This window comes from Rhinatrema bivittatum, chromosome 8 (genome assembly GCF_901001135.1).
Source record: "Rhinatrema bivittatum chromosome 8, aRhiBiv1.1, whole genome shotgun sequence".
Lineage (NCBI taxonomy): Eukaryota > Metazoa > Chordata > Amphibia > Gymnophiona > Rhinatrematidae > Rhinatrema > Rhinatrema bivittatum.
Genome location: NC_042622.1, coordinates 40,611,144 through 40,631,693, shown reverse-complemented (window position 1 = coordinate 40,631,693; position 20,550 = coordinate 40,611,144). Strand labels below are relative to the sequence as shown.

Below are 20,550 nucleotides of genomic sequence, written 5' to 3'. Positions count from 1 at the left end.
AAAAAATATTGGGGAGCACAATATAAATGCTCAGGACCATGTATATTGTGTGTGCCTTTTGTGCCAGTAAATTAGCTGCTGCGGGATAAAACGGAGGCTCATAAATTGAGCATGGGTTTTGGTAACCTGCACAGACAGGGCACTTAACATGAATTTAGTCACTGCTTCACTTACTGCCGATTGGTCAATTCACTGTCACATGCCATTGAAAAGGACCAATTGGGAACAGCCCTGCCGGGGGTGAGGCGAGAGCTCTGACCAGACTGTTGTGGACGCACAGCCACTTCTCCTCGGAGCCCAGTGCAGAGTGCTAGGGATACACAAATTATCCATTGCATATCCCGTATGGCGTGGCAGCTTATTTGCATATTGCATTGAGCGCCCAGGCGAGGTGGATGTGCGCACATTTGAAAAACACCCGCCACTTTGGATGCACATTTTTTATGTGCATAATATTGCATCGGCCGATGATTCACAGCGCCTGCCATGCACCAGTTCTTTACTAGGGCCTACTGTAATCTAGCTCATAGCAATTGCACTACTGTATCAAGCAGGGAAAGGGAACTAAGCGTAATTAACAAACAGTTTGCAAGCACAAATTAGAATTTTAGTGAAACTGGAATGGTGTTCTCTAAAGTTCAAATCATTTGACAAATGCTTGTTTGTTAGCGAAACTTATCACTGTCCATGAAGTGTTCAGGAATTCTGATTCAATAAAGTTTGCTCCATTATGGCTGCTGTTTTTGAGGCTTGTAGACCAACTTTATTTTTACTTTTCTGGACAAAAGCTAGACAGAGAAGGAAATAAATCTGGATGAGAATTCACGCATCCAACGGCTAGTGTTACAAGAAACAAATGTTTTGTGATTGACACAAATATCCTGAATTTGAATCCACAAATTAAGTCACCAACATCCATTTAGTGCAGTTCCATAATCTAATTATTTGCCCATCCCTAATGTTAAGGTAGCACCGGATGCTAGCTCTCGTCAACGTGCTTCCAGTGCAAAAACAAAGGTCATGGGAAGCAGAGGTAAAGAGAAAAGGAGGGAGCTGAATTGGGAAGGAAGTCTGGGAAGAAGGCAGAGAACTGCTGCTGATCATTCCCGGCACTCAGTCAGCAGGAACTGATTATGTGCTTTTTTTTTTTTAAGTCTGAAGTCTTCCTATAAAAAAGCTCAGCAGAACGGCTGGGACAGGCTGTGGTGAGCTGCAGGGAATACATGAATCCCGTGCTGACCTTTGGTATTAAGTTTGAACAGAATGGCATTCAGTACAGCAGGAAATAACATCAACACAGCTAGGACTTCTGCTCTGACGGGGGCTGGTGCAACCCAGAAGGCAGCATAAACACCTGCCTAGGGTGGCAAGGTGCAAGAGGCATCAAAAACACCTCTACTCTCTGCTGCCATGGTCTCCGTGTCTGCCACTGCCCTCCCTCTCTCTCCTTGTGGCCTGATGCATGTTCATCCAGCCTATGTTCACAGAGCTGAGCAGGTGGAGGGAGCGTCATCAACGGTGGTGGAGGCCCAACTTAAGGGATGCCGTCCAGTAGAGCAGGGGGCTTGTTGCGGTGTTGATCCAGAAGGGTTGAACATTTTGAAATTGCCTAGTGCTGCCAGAAACCTTGCACCAGCCCTGACTGTTCCCTTCAATAGCTCTCTTACATCATGTCCTACAGCCAGTGCTCTTACAAATTCCATGCAATGAATCTTACAGCCAGCCCTCATATACTAGCCTATGTAGTGACACTGCTATAGTCCATGCTACTATTAGGGCTTCTCAAACCTGTCTGGGGGGCCTCACAGCCATTCAGGTTTTTAGGATATCCATGGTGAATATGCATGAGATGAATCTGCATGCATTAGAGACCAGCATATGCAAATTTATTCATGCATATTCATTGTGAATATCTGAAAACCCAACTGACTGTGTGGACAGGTTTGGGAAACCCTATCTCTTGCAGTCTCTTCTACAGCTAGTGCTCATTTCCTGCCTTGATAAGCATACAGCCAGTCCTCTTCCACTATTACCTTCAATGATTTTTCTATCATTTCCTTCTGTGATTCACAGTCTGTGCTCTTGCACCATTGCCTGCAGTGAGCCTTCCCCAGCCAATGGTGTGCACCATGCCCCAAGTGCCCCAGAGCAGAGAATAATGATTGTTTGATTCTGAACTGCTGGAGAGATGCTCGGTGACACCGACTGAAAATCCATCTATTCTTAAAGGGACTCAGGGGCTTATTTTTGATAGGGCATTCTTCTTAAATCTTGCCAGCTAAATTGCAGCTGAAAACTTTTCCCAAATCTAGCCAAATAACATTTGGCCTAATATAGCTGGCTATTGCTGAAAATTAATGCTAGCCGGCTAAGTTGCTTTCTCTGCCACAACCATGCCTCCAGGACTACCTAGAATGTGAAAGGCTAAAATTCTTATTCAGTTTGCTCGTTTCACCTACCTAAATTGTACCTACACACATGCCTCGAGTGTTGGAGGATGTGTAATGACTAATATGTAGATTTTCAAAGCAATCTAGCCACCTGACAATGAAGTTAGGCAGCAAGGTTGGCACCTAGTTTGACTAGTCACTCTGCAGGGTTAGATTTTCAAAGGGGCCAACCCAGATAGCTAACTTCCTAGGCAGCTGGATCGCTTTGTCATTACACACCTTCAAACACACCTGAATACCCTGTGTAGGTACAGTTTAGGTAGGTAAAATGAGTAAACATAATGTGATCTTCTGGAGGGACCAGTAAATCCATAGCAATATTTAAAAAAAATGTATTCTAAGCAGCTTGGCAGAGAAACTGGAGATTAAAGATTTGTTATGGACTATTCATGTCTTTGTACTGTAGAGAGATTCCAGGCGGAGGCTTTGAGGACCCATTAATGGAGCCGCAAAAGAATGTTTGCTGGTTAAATGTGTACATAGGAACATAAGACTTGCCATACTGGGTCAGACCAAGGGGCCATCAAGCCCAATATCCTGTTTCCAATAGAGGCCAATCCAAGTCACAAGTAGCTGGCAAGTACCCAAACATTAAAGCGATCCTATGATACTAATGTCGGCAACAAGCAGTGGCTATTCCCTACTGATTATTAGGAGTTTACAGACTTCTCCTCCTGTAACTTATCCAAAACTTTTTTTAAACCCGGCTACACTAACTGTCTTAACCACATCCTCCAGCAATGAATTCCAGAGCTTAATTGGGCACTGAGTGAAAAAGAATTTTCTCCAATTTGTTTTAAATGTGCTATTTGCTAACTTGTGGCATCCCCCATAGTCCTTGTATTATCTGAAAGAGTAATCATTTCACATTTCATGTTCAAGTCCTTTCATGATTTGGTAGACCTTTATCATATCCCATCCCAGCCATCTCTTCTCCAAGTTTAACAGCTCTAATCTCTTTAGCCTTTCCTCTTAGGGGAGCCATTCCATGCCCTTTATCATTTTGGTCGCCCTTCTCTGTACTTTCTCCAGTGCAACTAAATCTTTTTTGAGATGCGGTGACCAGAATTGCATACAATATTGAAGGTGTGGTCTCACTATGGAGCAATACAAAGGCATTATGGCATCCTCCATTTCATTTGCCATTTCCTTCCTAATAATTCATAATATTCTGTTTGCTTTTTTGACCACCACAGCACACTGAGCCGATGATTTCAATGTAATATCAACTATGACGCCCAGATCTTTTTCCTGGGTGGTAATTCCTAATATGGAACCGAATATCATGTAATTACAGCATGGGCTATTTTTCCCTATATGCATCAGCTTGCACTTGTCCACATTATATTTCATCTGCCATATGGACGCCCAATCTTCCAGTCTCTCAAGGTCCTCCTGCAATTTATCACAATCCGCTTGTGACTTCATTACTCTGAATAATTTTGTGTCAACTGCAAATTTGATCACCTCACATGTTGTACCCCTTTCCAGATCATTTATAAATATATTAAAAAGCACCGGTCCAAGTACAGATCCCTGAGAAACTCCACTGTTTACCTTTTTCCACTGAGAAAATTGACCATTTAATCCTACTCTCTGTTTCCTGTCTTTTAACCAGTTTGTAATCCACGAAAGGACATCACCTCCTATCCCATGACTTTTTAGTTTTCTTAGAAGCCTCTCATGAGGGACTTTGTCAAATGCCTGTTTGGTGTATTATGTCTTTGTTTGAAATGTTTTATTATGCATGTGATGTTATGTGGATGTTGTTTGCTAGAGGCAGTGTATCAAATTTAATAAATGATAAAGATAATAATGCTGGTTGTCATAAGGAAAGACGCCGCCACATCTTTACTAGTGCACATCCAGAATTTACTCAGCTAAATCAGATATTTATTTTGTAAATCATAATACTTTTTCTGCCTATTTTGAATATCCTGTAGCTGATTACCTGCTTCGTTGAAACGCCGTGGTGAAGCTGACCCAGGAGAAATCTGGAAGTTGTTACAATATGCGAGACCCACATAAGAATTATCTAAAGATGTTCTGGATAAACTTTGGAGTTCTGAGAGATGCTGCTGGTATGTTTATGAAAGCTCATAAAGCTACAACATCTTCAGAGAATTCCTTCAAATGTTGGTCCCATAAACGGTAAAAGAATCTGTACAGAATCCAGTTTTCACTGGGATCCGCAGCCTCTTCTAATGCCCTACAATTCACCTGAGTTACTAATACTCCACAGAATATTCAAAATAGACAGTATGGGGGTAATAAAGCATTTTACACAGGTGAACCTGTAAACATGGGGAGGATCTTTATTTATTGCCCCCTACATGTTTTGCGATGTGCCTGAGGTACAGAGCTGTACCTGATATACAAGTCGATTAGAAACTACATCAATGGCTCATAAATCTGACAAAAATAAGAGAGGAAATCGGTGCATTCTGATCTGAAGTGAATAATTTTCCTGACACTGTATTAGGTAAAACTCACTGGGCCTCTGTTTTTTGCTGACATCTTGGTCTGACTCTTGCTGAACAGCAAGAAGGCGATGTGACTGCTCTCTCCAACTCTATCCCAAGCAAACATCCTCTTGAGGGTTTGAGGGTTTCGTCTTCCCTTCTCATCGGCATTTCTTCACCTTATTTCACATTTCCTGTGGCTCAGCGAGCTCTGTAATTGTGGTGATCAGATTTAGACACTGCGGTGTTGAAACAGTTAAAATGACACTAACAATAATAAAAACTCGAGTTCCCCATTTCTTGGATTTCATCACCTCGGAAAAGGAGTGAGAAAAAAGGGGGAGGGCTGGAAGCTGAGTCACAGGGCCCTCTGCTGGCTATAAATGGGCTCTGCTCGGGCTCTGGGAGAGAACGCACCACGCTGAGCAGCCCCAGCCCCAGCCCAGAGCGGGACACCTCCAAGCGCAGACGGCAGAAAGCAGCGAGGCACCGCGGAGCACCATGAGGCTGCTTCTGGGAGTGTTGGCTGCAGGGCTCTTAGCCCTCAGCTGCTCGGCCGTGCCCTTGCAGTCCCGGCCACAAGTGATTGTGACTTTCCCTGGTGAGCTGGTCAGTAACTTGACTGATCAGGAGTTTGCTGAGGTGAGCTTGATTGGTTTGTTTGTTTGTTTGTTTGTTTTCTAACCCATAATTTGTATTCCTTGCACACTTTGGTGTGGCAGTAGCACTTCAGCGGGTGCTGGGTTCCCTGCACAGGCAAGGATCTCGCTGGCACACCCGTGGGACTTCCATTCCTTCCCGGGACGGGCAGCTGTCACTGTGGTACAGTTGTGGCACTGCTTCCACTGCTGGATTCCTTGCCCGGGCTGGTAACACAGTCACTCCAGATAGCGGGCTCCTGGCACAATGTGCTAACTCAGCGATTGTTGCCCTCTTCTGGTGAAATTCTTCATCTGAAGACTAGCAATCTGCAAAAAAAAAAAACAAACAACAGTCTGCAATCAGAAAAACAATATATGAAGGAGAGAAACCCCTTAATAACCGCATGAAGACAGGGCAGGGGGAACAGCTGGCTGTTCCTCTCATATACACAGAACTGAGTGTGCTGATGGTGGGGGGGAAATGAATTAATATCCCAGCGATGCGCAATAGGACAGTGGTTTCTGCACCAGTAATGGAAGAGGCCTAATATGTCAGGTGATGTACACCAGGGTTCTCAGTACTAATGGGAGGCGATTGGTTAGCCTCCTGGGGGTGTACTCACACCAGGAATGATGGCGCTGATTGAGGGAGAAGGGTTAGTATTCTGAGGACGCGGGCCTGGAACGTGCGCATTGATGTATGGGAGTTGGTTAAGATATAATACACAGGATCTAGCACGTACTTTCTCCCCTAGGCACATTTCATGGCTGCTTCTGTTGGGGGATGATGTCAAATTCTGGCAGTGCTATTTTTGGGTTTTTTTTCCCCTTTTGTTCTGACACCCTACGAAGTGCTACACAAGGTAAACCTAAGTAAATCCATACAAAGGTATAATAAATGATTAACACAAATCATACAGGTGCATTAAGCAAAGGGATTTCCCTGCCTCTACGTGATCCTGACATGGAAGCAACGCCTCCCTCCCTCGATGAAGTCAATCCAATCCATGATGTCATGTTGTGATAATCATGCAGTGTTGGCCATGTATAGAAGTTTTCAGTTAATATAAGCAATGTTTAAAAAAAAAAAAAAAAAAAAAGTCCAAAAGTAATCAATGTTCTTATAACCAAAGGCATCAATATTTTGTAATAACATCATTTATGTAAGTTATTTATTTCAGATTATGTAGCAACATTATTAAATCATGATCACTTAAAGGATACTAATTTATAATTACTCCTACAGAATATAAATAGGAGACAGGCTTCACAGGGCAGCTCCTTCGGGTTTTTCAGTAGACTCTAACCCCCTCCATGCCTGCCTATCTCTCCTATAGAATTATCTGGAACGGTTTGGCTATATCTCCAAGACAAAGAAGAGCAATGAGCAGGTATCTCTGACCAAGGCCCTCAAGCAGCTGCAGAAACAGCTGGGTCTTCAGGAGACCGGGGAGCTGGACTCTAACACCCTGGAAGCCATGAAGTTGCCACGCTGCGGGGTTCCTGATATGGGCAACTTCCAGACCTTTGAGGGCGACCTGAAGTGGGATCACAATGACATCACTTACCGGTAAGCCTAAGCAACATGGAAGCAGAGGGAGAGGCCTCAGCTAGGAAGAGAGATAATGAGCCCAGTCTCATTCCCAGTCTGGTCTCTTGTCATATGGGGTGCAAAACCAGAGGAGATTGAGGGGAGCGAGAGCCGCATTTCCAACAGATCTTGCGCATGCAGAAACTGAGTTATCGTTAGGCATCAAACAGAAAGGTGAGACTGAGAGAGGAATGTGATTTTATGTAGGAGCAATCACTTTTCTGTTATTCACATGCCCACTTTCTCCTCTCTCTGTTCCTTTTTAAACATCTTTTACTTACTCTTCTTTCATCACAAGCATTCTTCCTCTACGCATCTCTTCCATTCTCTCCTCACTTCACATCTCTTCTCTTCTGAGGTGGCCATTTGCTCTTCTGGGTTTAAAAAAAGACAACTATTTCTGTTGTGCATTTTCCTGGAAAAAATTAGATCCTCTCATTCCCTCCCATCACATGTGTCTCAAAATGTTCCTCAAAATAGCATTTGAAAATTAGTCATCTTTCCATGGCTTCTCCTTCCTATTTTATCTCTCCCTATCTCTCTATAATTACACCTCCATCCCAGCTTCTGTTTCTTTCCTACTCTCTGTCCCTCATGCCTTTCTCCCTTTGGATACCTGATGGAGCAATGGCCTCCGACTGAACTGCTGTGGCTGGAAAAGATGCACAGGTTGGGAGGTTCGAGCTGACACCACTCCCCCCCCCCCCCCCCCATGACCTCCTGAGTTCAACTTCTGGTGTAGTTTAGAGGCCTTGAAAGAAACTTTGAAATTCTTTTAGACATGAGTTATGTGTGCATGCGTATGTGTGCAAGAGAGATATGCAGGTGGGGTTACTTATGACATCCCATGGTTTTTCTCCCTTTTCTCTTTTTGTGAATTAAGAGGTAGAAACATTTTATATTTAATAGTTTGGGGGTTTTTTTTATGAGGGGGGGGGAGCGGCGTGCTGCAATTGAGAAGTGAAAGTATTGAGCTTGCCCTGTCCTTCTTCTCTCTGCAGTGTACTGAACTACTCTCCAGACTTGGACGCTGCCGTGATTGACGACGCCTTCGCTCGTGCCTTTAAGGTCTGGAGTGACGTTTCACCACTAACCTTCACCCGGCTGAACAGTGGTGAAGCTGACATCATGATTCAGTTTGGATCTGGAGGTGAGGCTCATCCTGTGTCTAATATTCTTGGGACCTGATTCACAAAGGTTTCCCCCCCCCCCCCTCCCCTCCCGTTCAGCATCTATGGAAAAAGACCTTGATGAATCAAGCCCTTTGTAATCAACATTTCAACAACAGGTCCTGTGACTTACACGTTGACTGGTAATCCTGAGTGCTGACATTGATTTATTTGGCCATGATTAACAGCAGTTCTGTCTCCCCTTTAGATCACGGTGATCCCTATCCATTTGATGGGAAGGATGGACTCTTAGCTCATGCTTACCCACCAGGCCAAGGAGTTCAAGGCGATGCCCATTTTGATGATGATGAGTTTTGGACACTAGGAACAGGAGTGGGTAAGAATAACATATAGAATTTAAGAGGAGTGCACAGAAACATAGAAATGATGGCAGAAAAGGATCAAACGATCCATCCAGTCTGCACAGCAATCTCGTAGTAGCATCAAAAGTATCAGGCCTATTGGTCAAGGGCATCAACAGCCAAATCAGCAAGTTACCCCCACTCCTACTTGCTATCCCAGACCCCAAAATCCAGTGTCTTCATTGGCTGCTGTCTGAGTCCGATTCCCCCCCCCCTCCTTTTTTTCCCCTACCATTAAAGCAAAGATCAATATTGGAGCCATACCATACGAATCCAGTGTTTATCCCATGCCCCTTTGAAATCTTTCACTGTTTTTGTCTTCACCACCTCTTCTGGAAGGGCATTCCAGGCATCTACTACCCTCTCCATGAAGAAATATTTCCTGATGTTGGTTCTGAGTCTTCCTCCCTAGTTCTACTAATTTCTTTCTAATGGAGAATATTTGTTGATTGTGCATCATTAAGACTTTTCAGATATCTGAAGGTCTGTATCATATCTCCCCAGCACCTCCTCTCCTCCAGGATATACATATTTAGGTCCTTCAACCTCTCCTCATAAGTTATTTGATGGAGACCCCCCCCCCACCATTTTGTCACCCTTCCCTGGACAGCCTCCATCCTGTCTCTGTCCCTTTTGAGATACGGCCTCCAGAACTGAACACAGTACTCCAGGTGAAGCCTCACCAAGGACTTGTACAAGGGCATTTTCACCACCTTTTTCTCTCTAAGCAGCCCAGCATTCTTCTGGCTTTAGCTATTGCCTTGTCACATTGCTTCGCCATGTTCAAATTACTAGATACTATCATCTCAAGGTCCCTCTCTTGCTCCGTGCACAACAGCCCTTCACCCCCAACACATACATTTCTTTTGGATTACTGCACCCCAGATGAATTACTCTGCACTTCTTGGCATTGAATCCCAGTTGCCATGTCTTTGACCACTGTTCAAGTTTCCTTAAATCACGTCTCATTCTCTCTATTCCTTCTGGCGTGTCCACTCTGTTGCAGATCTTAGTATCATCCGCAAATAGACAAACTTTACCTTCTATCCCTTCTGCAAAGCCGCTCACAAAGAAATTGAACAGAACTGGTCCCAACACCGATCCTTGTGGAACTCCACTTAATACCCTTCTCTCTTCAGAGTAGGTTCTATTTACCATCACACACTGCCTTCATCCGTCAACCAGTTTGTAATCCACTCCAACACCTTTGCGCTTACTTCCAAGCTTCTCATTCTATTCATAAGCCTCCTGTGCCGGACCATATCAAAAGCTTTGCTGAAATCCAAGTAGATCACATCGAGCACTCTTTTTCTCAATCCATTTCTTTAGACACCCAATCAAAAAAAATCAATCAGAGTTGTCTGACAGGACCTTCCCCTGGTGAATCCATGCTGCCTCAGGTTGAGCAACTCACTGGATTGTAGATAGTTCACTGTCCTTTCCTTCAGCAGAGTCTCCATTAATTTTCCCACCACTGAGGTGAGGTGAGGCCTGTAATTTCCAGCCTCCTCTGTGCTCCCACTCTTGTGAAGTGGGACCACCACAGCTGTTCTCCAGTCTTGCGGCACCACTCCCGTTTCCAGGGATCTACCGAACAGGTCTTGCAGTGGACCTGCTAGCACATCTCTGAGCTACCTCAGTATCCTGGGATGAATCTCAACAGGCCTCATGGTTTTGTCCATTTTCAGATTTCCTAGTTCTCCCCATATATTCTCTTCTATAAATGGAGTTTCGTCTATTCCACCCCCCTCTGATGTCTTATTAATTAGTGACGGTCCCTCTCCAGGGTCTTCTTTAGTGAACACTGAACTGAAGTAATTGTTTATTTTATCTGCCTTTTCTTTGTCTCTCTCCACACATTGATCCCTGTCACCTTTCAATTTCACTCTACCACTTTGGAGCTTTCTCCTTTCTCTGATGTATCTGAAAAAATGAAAAGAGTATCCAGGATCTAGCACAGAATATACAAACAGAAACAAGTACAGAAACCAAAACAGTGTACAGGAGTTGATAGGCATAAAACAGGACACATGTAAAGCATTATATGAAAATCCTACAATGTACCAAAATCAGCACATGAGAGAGCATCTTACAGGCACACAGAAATCAGCATGTGAAAACTAATATACAAGTCAGCCATAGAAATAAATGGACACAGGTCAAGCCGACAGTCAGGGCACAGATCTGGCCTGCACCATAATAATTTTCTTTCTTGTTTGTAAACAGTTGTCAAGACCAGGTTTGGTAATGCCAATGGGGAAATTTGCCACTTCCCGTTTCGATTTGAGGGGGAGTATTATTCCAGCTGCATCAGTGAAGGACGCACTGATGGGTTGCTCTGGTGTGCCACTACTGCAAACTATGACAAAGACAAGAAGTACGGCTTCTGCCCTAGTGAACGTGAGTATCCATCTCTGACACCTTCCTGCAAGTACACAGATACATTCAGAGTTGATCAGGTTGAGAGAAGACCAGAGCGCCATTCAGTCCAACCTCCTTTTGCTTTCCGTTCCACCTCCAGAGTGTCCCTGGGCTTAATGACAACAATATAATTAGACAGACAACATTTCCATAGGTTAGACAGATGAATGCCTTGCCCCTGATGAAGACATTCTTCTCCAGCCATCACCAAGTTATTGATAAAGTTCCCTTCTTTCCAGAAGCCTCCTTTTGATGATATTCATTGCTAAGTAGCAAGGTACTGAAAAAGCCCATTCTCTTCTAAAGGAGTTCCCATTACCCATTCAGAGACAAGAGATGGATGGTTGCTTAAACGGATGGCTCCTACCCACCAGGCTCCAAACTAAATTCTCTTTTCCTTTATTGTCCAGGTCTTTTCACTTATGGTGGTAACAGCGATGGCGCAAAGTGTGTATTTCCTTTTATCTTTGATGGTGAATCTTACGACGCCTGCACCAAGGAAGGACGAGAGGATGACTACCGTTGGTGTTCCACCACTGCCAATTATGATCAGGATAAGAAATTCGGCTTCTGCCCAAACCGAGGTAATGAGTTCTAAATTGTAGAAATTAGGATGGACCAATGCTGCCAGCAGAATGGTTGATAATATGGTCGATGGGCAGAACTATGTTCTACCAAGCAGGATTTCTGGATTTGATTCCTTGCAAGGGCTCCTGGTTCACGAACCTAAGCTTCGGAGTGCTGTAGGGACCACCAAGACAAATGTCAGCGCCGATTGCACTGTAACCCACAATATAGGACAGCTCAATAATCAAAACGACTGCACATATAAATTATAGCTTCTCATGCACATAACCAAAACATCTTAGTTGGAGCTCATAGGTGCTTGAAAGGATCATGTTGGTTAGGGCTGAAAAACCCCATTTTGATTTCATATTTTAATTGTTAAAATGTCTAAACCATTCTTAGTTATAAGACAGTGTGGAGCAGTTATCTCAATACTGGGAAGCAGCACTAAGCCATTGGCACATTTGAACTCTGCAAGGCTTTCTGCTTCCCTAATCACTTGGGCAAGCTCATGTAGCTCTGTTTCTAAGCAGGAAGTGGATATGCAGGCCTGGGAAAGGGGTAAAAGCACTCTGGGGAGGAACGTGGGAGCTCAGACCTTGCAAATGGCCAGTGAATCTGGAGAAGTCTCATCAAGGTGAACTAGACTGGACGTGGCAGGGTACAGGTTACAATAGGACCTATTGAAACCTGGTACCTGGTAAAACGAGCCTTTCAAGGGATGAAAAATATGGGAAAAAAATAACAGCATGGCTCTAATAGTTACTTTCATTCTCTAGCAAAAGGAACGTTAAAGTTTCATAGTTGTGATTTCTCAAAATCAGAATTTGACCCCCTTATAATTCAGCCAGAATAAAAAGGTGTTAGATGATATTTATGTGACCAGCTCCTTCCCTTACCCTCACTATCTCTTTGACTCTTTTCCCCTGAATCTCTCTTTCCCGTTCATTATCAGTTCAGTTCTAGTTTGCACTGTTGGCATGAATAGAATTCAAATATAACTAAAACCCATAGCAAACAAAATGTCTGGATTCCTGAATGTACTTCTTTTTCCTCCCGCCTCTCGTTCCTCTCCCCTCTTGCTTACTCTCTTCACCACGTGCTTATCTCTTTATCTCCTCATTCCCTTCTTGCATTGATCTCTCTCCTTTCTTGCTGACCTCTTGCCCCTTGCTGTGCCCCTGTAACCCATGAACGCCTTCATTTTGGACTGCAGACACGGCCGTGATTGGCGGAAACTCCCAGGGCGAACCGTGCGTCTTCCCTTTCACCTTCATGGGCAAAAGCTATAGCTCATGCACCAGTGAGGGCCGCGGCGACAGAAAACTCTGGTGCTCCACCACCAGCAGCTACGATGCCGACAAGAAGTGGGGCTTCTGCCCTGATCAAGGTACTGCAGTCCTACCAATTGTTCTTTTCACCTTTACTTTTGCTGCGCCCTCCCTCCTCCCTGCTACCTCCTTCACGTTAACCTCGCCGGCTTCCCTATCGCCCATTTATCACCACTCCTTCAGCAACTTCATGTTTGCGCTTTGGGTGATCGGCCAGCCAGTTGCTCGTAGGCTCTAACGTCCTTGTTTTATTGCTGCGGGGGTCGCAGGTTACAGTCTCTTCCTGGTCGCCGCCCACGAGTTTGGACACGCCTTGGGTCTGGAGCACAGCTCTGTGCGTGATGCGCTGATGTACCCCATGTACAGTTACATCGAGGACTTCCAGCTACACCCAGACGATATCGCTGGCATCCAGTATCTCTATGGTAACCGCTTGTCAAGTTTACGGACACTCCGACTGACTGACTGACCGACCGACCGACTGGCTGACTGGCATACCCCCCGGGCACATTTCCCAGGCTAAAGAGGGAGGGAGGGAGGGGAATGAGGTGGCGGGGTAATAAACAAACCCCCGAAAATGAGAGGCAGAGAGCCAGGAAGGGGAGAGGAAAAGGGAGCAGCAAAGAGCAAAAGAACAAAGGGGGCACAAGAGAAATATAGAGAGGGTGATGAAATCCTGAGAGAGAAAAAGGGAAGGAAAAAAATTGTGAGCAAAGAAGAAGCAAAAAGGAAATTGTGAAAGAGGGAAGGAGCAAGCGGGACAAAACGGGAAGAATGTGCGCAAGAAACCGTGGCGATGGTGATGGGGGGGGGGGGGGAGATGTGCGAGTGATTTCATTGTTACTTGTCCTGATTTTCAGCAATATCACACCTTGTTCATTTCCAGCGGCATGAGTAGAGAGGCTTGTTTCCATGGCAACCCTGAATCATGCACGCTGGTGAAGCGCGGACTTGACATTCAGCGATGGGGGGTGGGGTAGGGGAAGGTGAGGCAGATCCCATCTTCAGAGCCTCAGGCCTCCAGGCTTTCCTCTCCTAGGCTGCCCTGCCACCCCTCTGAAACTGCTCGTCCAACTCACTGTCACCCACCTGTACCTAAAAAAGCAAGCCCTTCCCTCTGTCAGCCCCCATCTCTGTGAGGGTGGGAAGGCATGAGCGAGAGAGAGAGAGAGAGAGCAAGAACTGGGAAGCAGGAGAGCATTAGAGTTAGGGCTCTCTCTGGCTTTCTGCTGATCCGTGCAAGCATTTTGTAGAGTTGGTGTTGTGAATGATTGATAGTCTCATGGGTCTCCGGTGTATTTACTTGCTGAAGGTGGCTTTAATTGTGGGGCTCACTGGGACAATTCATGACTTCTTGTTGAATTTCTTCTAAAGGTTCTGGTACTGGTCCAGATCCAAACCCTCCAAAACCCACCACCGAGACCCCAGATATCATTGAGACTACTACCACTGAAGTCACCACTACGACCACCGAATTCTCCCCTGTGGACCCCACCAATAATGCCTGCAAAGTGAAGTCCTTTGATGCTATCACTCAGATCCAGGAAGAACTGCATTTCTTTAAGGATGGGTAAGTGTTTCATCAGTCACTCGGCTGAAGCCCAGACTTCAGGTTATGGACTGTTGGGGGGGGGGGGGTGGAATCTTGGAGGAAGGGAGGAGAGGCTAATGGGTGATAATAACTGAGGTTTAATTAGATGTTCTGATCAGGGGCAGTAGCAGGCCTATAACTTGGATCCTGAAGTAGAGTTTCGGTGTGTGAGAGACAGGAGTCCTATGATAGAGAGACAGATAACAGGGTGTGCATGTGGAGGGTTTTACCTGCAGTGATTGGACAATGGTGAGAAAGAGTAGAGAATAAGGAACCCGCAGGCCAGTAGGGCCTGCAGGGAGATGTGCACTGGTAATTAGAGATGGGAGCGGTACAATGAAGAATAGCCTAAGAGCAAGGGAGGAATAGATCTACAATAAGCCACAGAAAGGTAGAGGAATATTAATCTAAACTGAACATTGTGTTGTTTTTAGTAAATATTGGAAGGCATCAGCGGCAGGAAAGGGTGCGATCAAAGGTCCAATAGCAATCTCTGATACCTGGCCTGCCCTCCCCGCCACTATTGACACAGCCTTTGAGGATCTGCTGACCAAGAAACTGTACTTCTTCTCCGGTAAAAATAACGGCATCTTTAGGGTCTACTGTGTGATATTATTCTATCCATCTCTCACCCCCCCCCCCCACAATGTTAACATGTTTGCATCTGTTTGCTTAGTGCTATGTGTTTATGTGCATGTGTAACTATTTGTATATGTTTGCACACTGGTGGATGTTTTCATTTGCTAGGCCTGTGCATGCTTGCCCAAAGGAACGTGTTTTGTATTCATATGTGCATGTTTGCCATGTGGGCAAATGCTTTGATGTTGGCAGTTTTGCAAATATTTGCAAAGCAGTCTATTTCTGTTCGCGCAGAATGTATAAATGTGTTTGCATGTTTTTCGAGCTGCTTCAAGGTTACCATGTATGTGCTTGATGTGGCATGTTTTTGTTACATTTGTCTGACTTATGCATGTGCACTGTTACTTGTACAGCTGCATGTTTTGTTCAGTACATATCTTTGTATGTCCAGTAATGCTTTATCTATTCCTGCCTTCTTGTCATGGCCATGGACGGCAGCTCTGAAGAATCCTCAAGGTGATTGCTCTTGGTTTGGATTTCTTTACTTCTCATGCCTGCATCTGACCCTGCTTTTTTTTTTTTCAGGTCGTTCTTTCTGGGTGTACACTGGCCAAACTGTTCTAGGACCTCGAAACATCGTGAAGCTGGGACTTGGGAAGGACGTGGAAAAGGTTTCTGGATCCCTCCAGCGCGGAAACGGCAAAGTGCTGCTCTTCAATGGAGAGACGTATTGGAGGTAATCATTCTCCCGATTGCCCTTTGTTTAAAACCAGAGGTCTCGGCTCCTAAAGATCTCTGTGAGCTAAGACATGCAGATTCTATAGGAGAGATCTCATTTGAAACCCTGCAGAGTCAGGCCTCCTTGCCCTGAGAATTAGAGCTGATTAGAGTGTTGAAACTTCAACAGGAAAGCACAAAAAGACACAGAAAAGAGATTAGGGGTCAGATTTATCAAGGGTCATTTTTCAAAGAGGCTTGTAGTTCATACACGATGTATCCAATATCACATGCATCCTAATGCAATACAATGCCACATGCAAAAAAGAGAAGAGACCAATATTTCAGAAAGTTCATCCACATGTTTCATAAGGTTAATACTAGGGTGAGTGATAAGGAGAGGATATACTGTATGAACTGGTTATTATCCTGGATGGCAGTAGAAACATCCACAGAATTTCTGACAACATAACAATATTAACCCTCCAACGCACTAAATCCTGCTCCTGCACCAGTATATATTTTATTGAGGTATTACCGAGAGATTATATGCAGTAAAACACATTCAAAGGTCTCCGCATGGGTTAATAATTCCAGATTTTGCACAGTAGGAATCAGGGTTTGTTTTTTTTTGCACACTGTTAATTTAATTGAGTTGAGCTAACTTTAGCTAGAGAAATCAAGAAAACAGGAAACAGAAGTGAGAGAGAGGTCTAGGAGGAGAAAGGGGAAGGAGAGAGAGAGAGAGAGAGCGCTACAGCAGATTGAGACGGAGAGGAGGGAGGAAAGGGCTAAGAGGAGGGAGAGGTTGCAGTGATGTCTCCCCTTACCTTGCGAATATTCTCTTGTCCCGGCAGGTTGGACGTAAAAGCCCAGGTGGTGGATAAAGGTTACCCACGACACACTGATGAGGCTTTTGCTGGCGTTCCCACTGACTCCCACGATGTCTTCCTGTACAAAGGTGAGGAAGTGTCCTGCTTTCCGCAGGTTATGATGAGGCTAGATAAATAAGACCTCATGGGGAGGGGGGAGGGGGGAGGGGGCAATGCTTCTCTGGCCTGCACTCTCATAGGCTCCTGGGTGAATGCTACGTGTGGCTATCTACAGACGTGACCTGTGATGGCTAGAAAGAAAAACGGCAGGATTTTTTTTTTTTTCCGTTTGTTAAATAAATGTTCATGTTGTATGTGGGGGTAGGAGTGGGACCTCAGTTTTCAGTTCATTTCGGTCAGCGGATACCTGGGATCTGAGGGACCTTAAACCCACTAGGGCATTAACTGACTGGAAATGTCTGATCTGGAGGTCGTTGCTGTTATTACGTGTCATCAAAATTAACAAAGAGTTAAAAAAAAAAAAAATCAGTTTGACAGCAAAGTTTGACATTGTGGATCCCTAAAAGGCTAGAGGATGGGAATAAATAAAAAAAAAAAAGCTTAACCGGCACGGAGCGGCAGTTACTACCCTTAAGAGAAACGTGGGGGTAACCCGCTCGGAGCGGCAGTTACTACCCTTAAGAGAAACGTGGGGGTAACCCGCTTGGAGCGGCAGTGACTGCCTTGGGAAGCTTGCTGGGCAGACTAGATGGACCATTTTGGTCTTTTTCTGCCGTCATTACTATGTTACTATGTAAAGGGCAGACCACCTGAAGCTAAGAGCTTTTGCCAGCAGGTAATGCTCATTGCCGTAGCCAATCAGAAAGCAGAACTCCCTGCTACATGTTCTAGGTCACACCCTTCAGGTTTATGATAAGGGGTAACTGTAGCTTTTTCCTTTGTAACCCCATGCTTTTTTTTTTTTTTTTTTTCATATTCCCTATATCTGTTATATGTGTTTACCCAATTTTCCTTTTTTTTTTTAAAGAAAATATATCCCGGGGCTTGCATCTGAGGAAAAACACTTCTTTGCACCCTAGTGAATACACATTCCTCAGTAGTCAAGTTTTTGGCAGGGCTTAATGTCAGGAAAGTTGCTGAAACCCGCAGTACTTCAGGCCTACCTCCTCCCCCAAGCCACCTTCTAACTGGTTTGTGGCATCCGCATGCTAACTGACATTTGGGAATACGTTACAGACGCCTCGCCACCAGCTGTCTTCACATGCCTGATGGCTTAGCTAAATACGCAGTATGCTCAGGGGTCCCCTCCACACGTTATTAATCGCCCCTTCCCTCTCTGTGGTTGCTTGCACCACCCTTCGATTCTTCTGCCGTATGCTTCTGGAAGCTAATCACATCGCCTCTTTTTTTTTTTTTTTTGCAGATAAGTATTATTTCTGCCAGGATCGCTTCTACTGGAGGATGACGGCCCGGCGCCAGGTGGACCGGGTGAGCTACGTGAAGTACGACCTCCTACACTGTCCTGAGAATTAGTGCTCCGACTCCGAACACTGGGAGCTGCGCCTTGCCTGTCTCTTTCTTTTTCTCCGAACTCAAGGCGTGGTCCATTTTACCATAACTTCTTTTCTGACCTCTCGCTCCTCATTGTGAATTTTCGAGGTTATCCTTGGTGGTCTGGCCGCAGTTCCCGAAGCATCCGAGGGGATGGGCCAGGCAATCCAGAAGCTTTACAGAGAAAGCCACAGCGCCAAAGTTTTTGTGGTGCCTTTCTGTGAGCCTTGACAAGGTGGCAGGATCTCACTTCAGTACGAGATCAGGCAGGAATTGTCAGGCCTGTTCCTCAGAAAAATCTGAGATCCTCTTCAAAGTGAGAAGAGAACTCATGGGGGAAGGTAACAGTGTCCAAAGACCTGTCACCAGAGAAGATCAGAAGACACACTTGTAACTCTGGCAGGGCATGGTCATGAGAATCTACCTGAATCACGCTGGCTGCCTGGTGGCTGATTCTACTCAAGCTGTATAAGGCAGGTCAGATGCATTGCTCTGTCTAAAGTTAGAACCTCTGGCTTTGATAATGTAATTCCTTATCATTTCCTGGGAAAGGAAGTGCTATGAAGATCCGTGGATCTGGATATCCTGCACTTTTTTTTTTTTGTATTCTCCGCGAGGGTCTGTCTCTCGCTCCCCATAGCACTTCCCCGTGGCGGACTCCCATCAGGCCGGGCTCGATGCTGCTGTGCATGGGGTGCGTCACGAAAACTGGAGATGTCCATGCCCCACGTTTGCCTCTGTGGTCATGGAAGTTGGTACAGCCCATTGCCTTGTAACCACAAGAGGCTCTTTGTCACACCTGTCAAGCCTTATCTTACCCTCTTGTTTTTATCTTGGGGCCTTATCCTTCTTAAGTGGCTCCCACGTGGGATGCTCCCTCGTCCATGTGCTCCTAATGAATTTTCCTTTTGGGAAGAAATATTTTAAATTATATATATTTTTTTTGTTATTGTAATTCACAGAGATGAAACCGTTTGCCTGGTGCAAGCGTAAAGAAATTGTGTGTGTGTGTGTGTGTGTGTGTGTAGGGAGGGTTACCTGTTGTTTTTTTGCAATATGTCGCTGGACAGTTGATGCTCAAGGGAGCATTAATTAATATATTACAAGGTATTAGTATGTGTGGTTTCAGCCTTCTGCTTATTTAATTTTTTTTTTTTTTTGCATGAGCGAGGGAGTGAAGAGTGGGGGAGGGATACAGTAGATAAAGAGAGAGAGAGAGAGCGTGAGAGACAATGACAGGGGTGAAGAAAAGGAAAGCAAGATAATGTTGTGTATGGTACGATGGATATTTGTCATTGTAAACCGCTCTTGCTGGAATTTTACAACTGTTTGTAATTATTCTGATTTCTAATAAAACGAATTTTGCGAACCTCAGTGTGTACTAAGTGTGTGTCTCATTGCGGCTGGTCCTTGCTAGTTGGACTTTCATGACTGCACTGTTCAGGGGAGCCTTTTCTGAGGACCATTCAGACTTTGAAAATAGGTGGACAGTGAACTCTCAGAAAGCTGCTTCTTGAGCCAGAACTTATCCAGATTCTTACGATATTTCTTAGGGTGACATGATACGCTCTTAGTCAGAATGTGACATCAGCAACTTGCAAAGAATTCAATGACATCACACTCAAACATATCTGAATCCCCTCCTTATGACAACTGATATTCACAAAAATCTTATTTACAGCAGGCTAAAAGGTAAGCTGCCTGGAGCCTCTGACCAGAGAGGTAGTTCACAAATGTAGGAAAATGCATAAAATAAGCTGTACTGATCCATGCAGGAGATTAAAGTCCTATCACAATCTAGCAGGGAAGTGTTCAGTTTTCATTTTTGCCCTGCTTCTATGAAATGAGAGTCTAGTCTCCTGATCTATGTTCTGACCCAGCTGCTATTTCTCACAGCCTATTCTGTCTGCACTATGCATTTCCTATGCACAGCTTAAACAGCTTAACTTGGTCCTTAGTCACAGGCAGAGGATGCCACTTCTTCATCTCCAAGTTTATTAACAAGTAAAAACAAATAACACAGTCTTAATTGTGCATAAACTGAAAATCATAGTGATCAGCATAGTCTGGGCCACAGAAATAAGGACAGGTAAAATGAGAATAATTCTGTGAGGTTGGCCAGGTTAGTTGCTGATTCCACATGGACTGACCAGAGATGACTGAAAACAGGAGGCAAAAACTCCCTGGCACCCCTGCTCCAGGTCAGACGTTAACCCTTTAGAGCCAGCTGCACTGACTATAGCAAAAACTGTGAACATGCAGGCTAACTACCAGCTGACAGTGTA

The 20,550-nt window shown here is 44.8% G+C and overlaps 1 protein-coding gene and 1 long non-coding RNA gene across 2 annotated transcripts; one reads left to right on the top strand and one right to left on the bottom strand.

Moving 5' to 3' along the window:
• Positions 1-5,380: 5,380 nt before the first annotated feature.
• MMP9 (matrix metallopeptidase 9) lies at positions 5,381-19,639 on the top strand. Its single transcript, XM_029612741.1, has 13 exons — positions 5,381-5,554; positions 6,891-7,123; positions 8,146-8,294; positions 8,522-8,650; positions 10,902-11,075; positions 11,507-11,680; positions 12,880-13,053; positions 13,264-13,419; positions 14,369-14,564; positions 15,020-15,159; positions 15,750-15,900; positions 16,739-16,842; positions 18,138-19,639. Exons 1-13 carry the CDS (start codon positions 5,414-5,416, stop codon positions 18,245-18,247), a joined length of 2,031 nt encoding a protein of 676 aa, XP_029468601.1. The 5' UTR covers positions 5,381-5,413; the 3' UTR covers positions 18,248-19,639.
• Positions 5,548-16,806, bottom strand: LOC115097171. The gene is made up of 3 exons (XR_003858229.1): positions 16,712-16,806; positions 7,426-7,518; positions 5,548-5,880 (listed from the first exon to the last, which is right to left on the bottom strand). It is a non-coding gene; the product is annotated as an uncharacterized LOC115097171 (long non-coding RNA).
• Positions 19,640-20,550: the final 911 nt, after the last annotated feature.

Coding starts and splice junctions, on each gene's coding strand:
- MMP9 (XM_029612741.1), top strand. CDS start 5,414: ATGAGGCTGCTTCTGGGAGTGTTGGCTGCAGGGCTCTTAGCCCTCAGC. Junction 5,555..6,890: donor CTGATCAGGAGTTTGCTGAG/GTGAGCTTGATT, acceptor TCTCTCCTATAG/AATTATCTGGAACGGTTTGG. Junction 11,681..12,879: donor CGGCTTCTGCCCAAACCGAG/GTAATGAGTTCT, acceptor TTTGGACTGCAG/ACACGGCCGTGATTGGCGGA.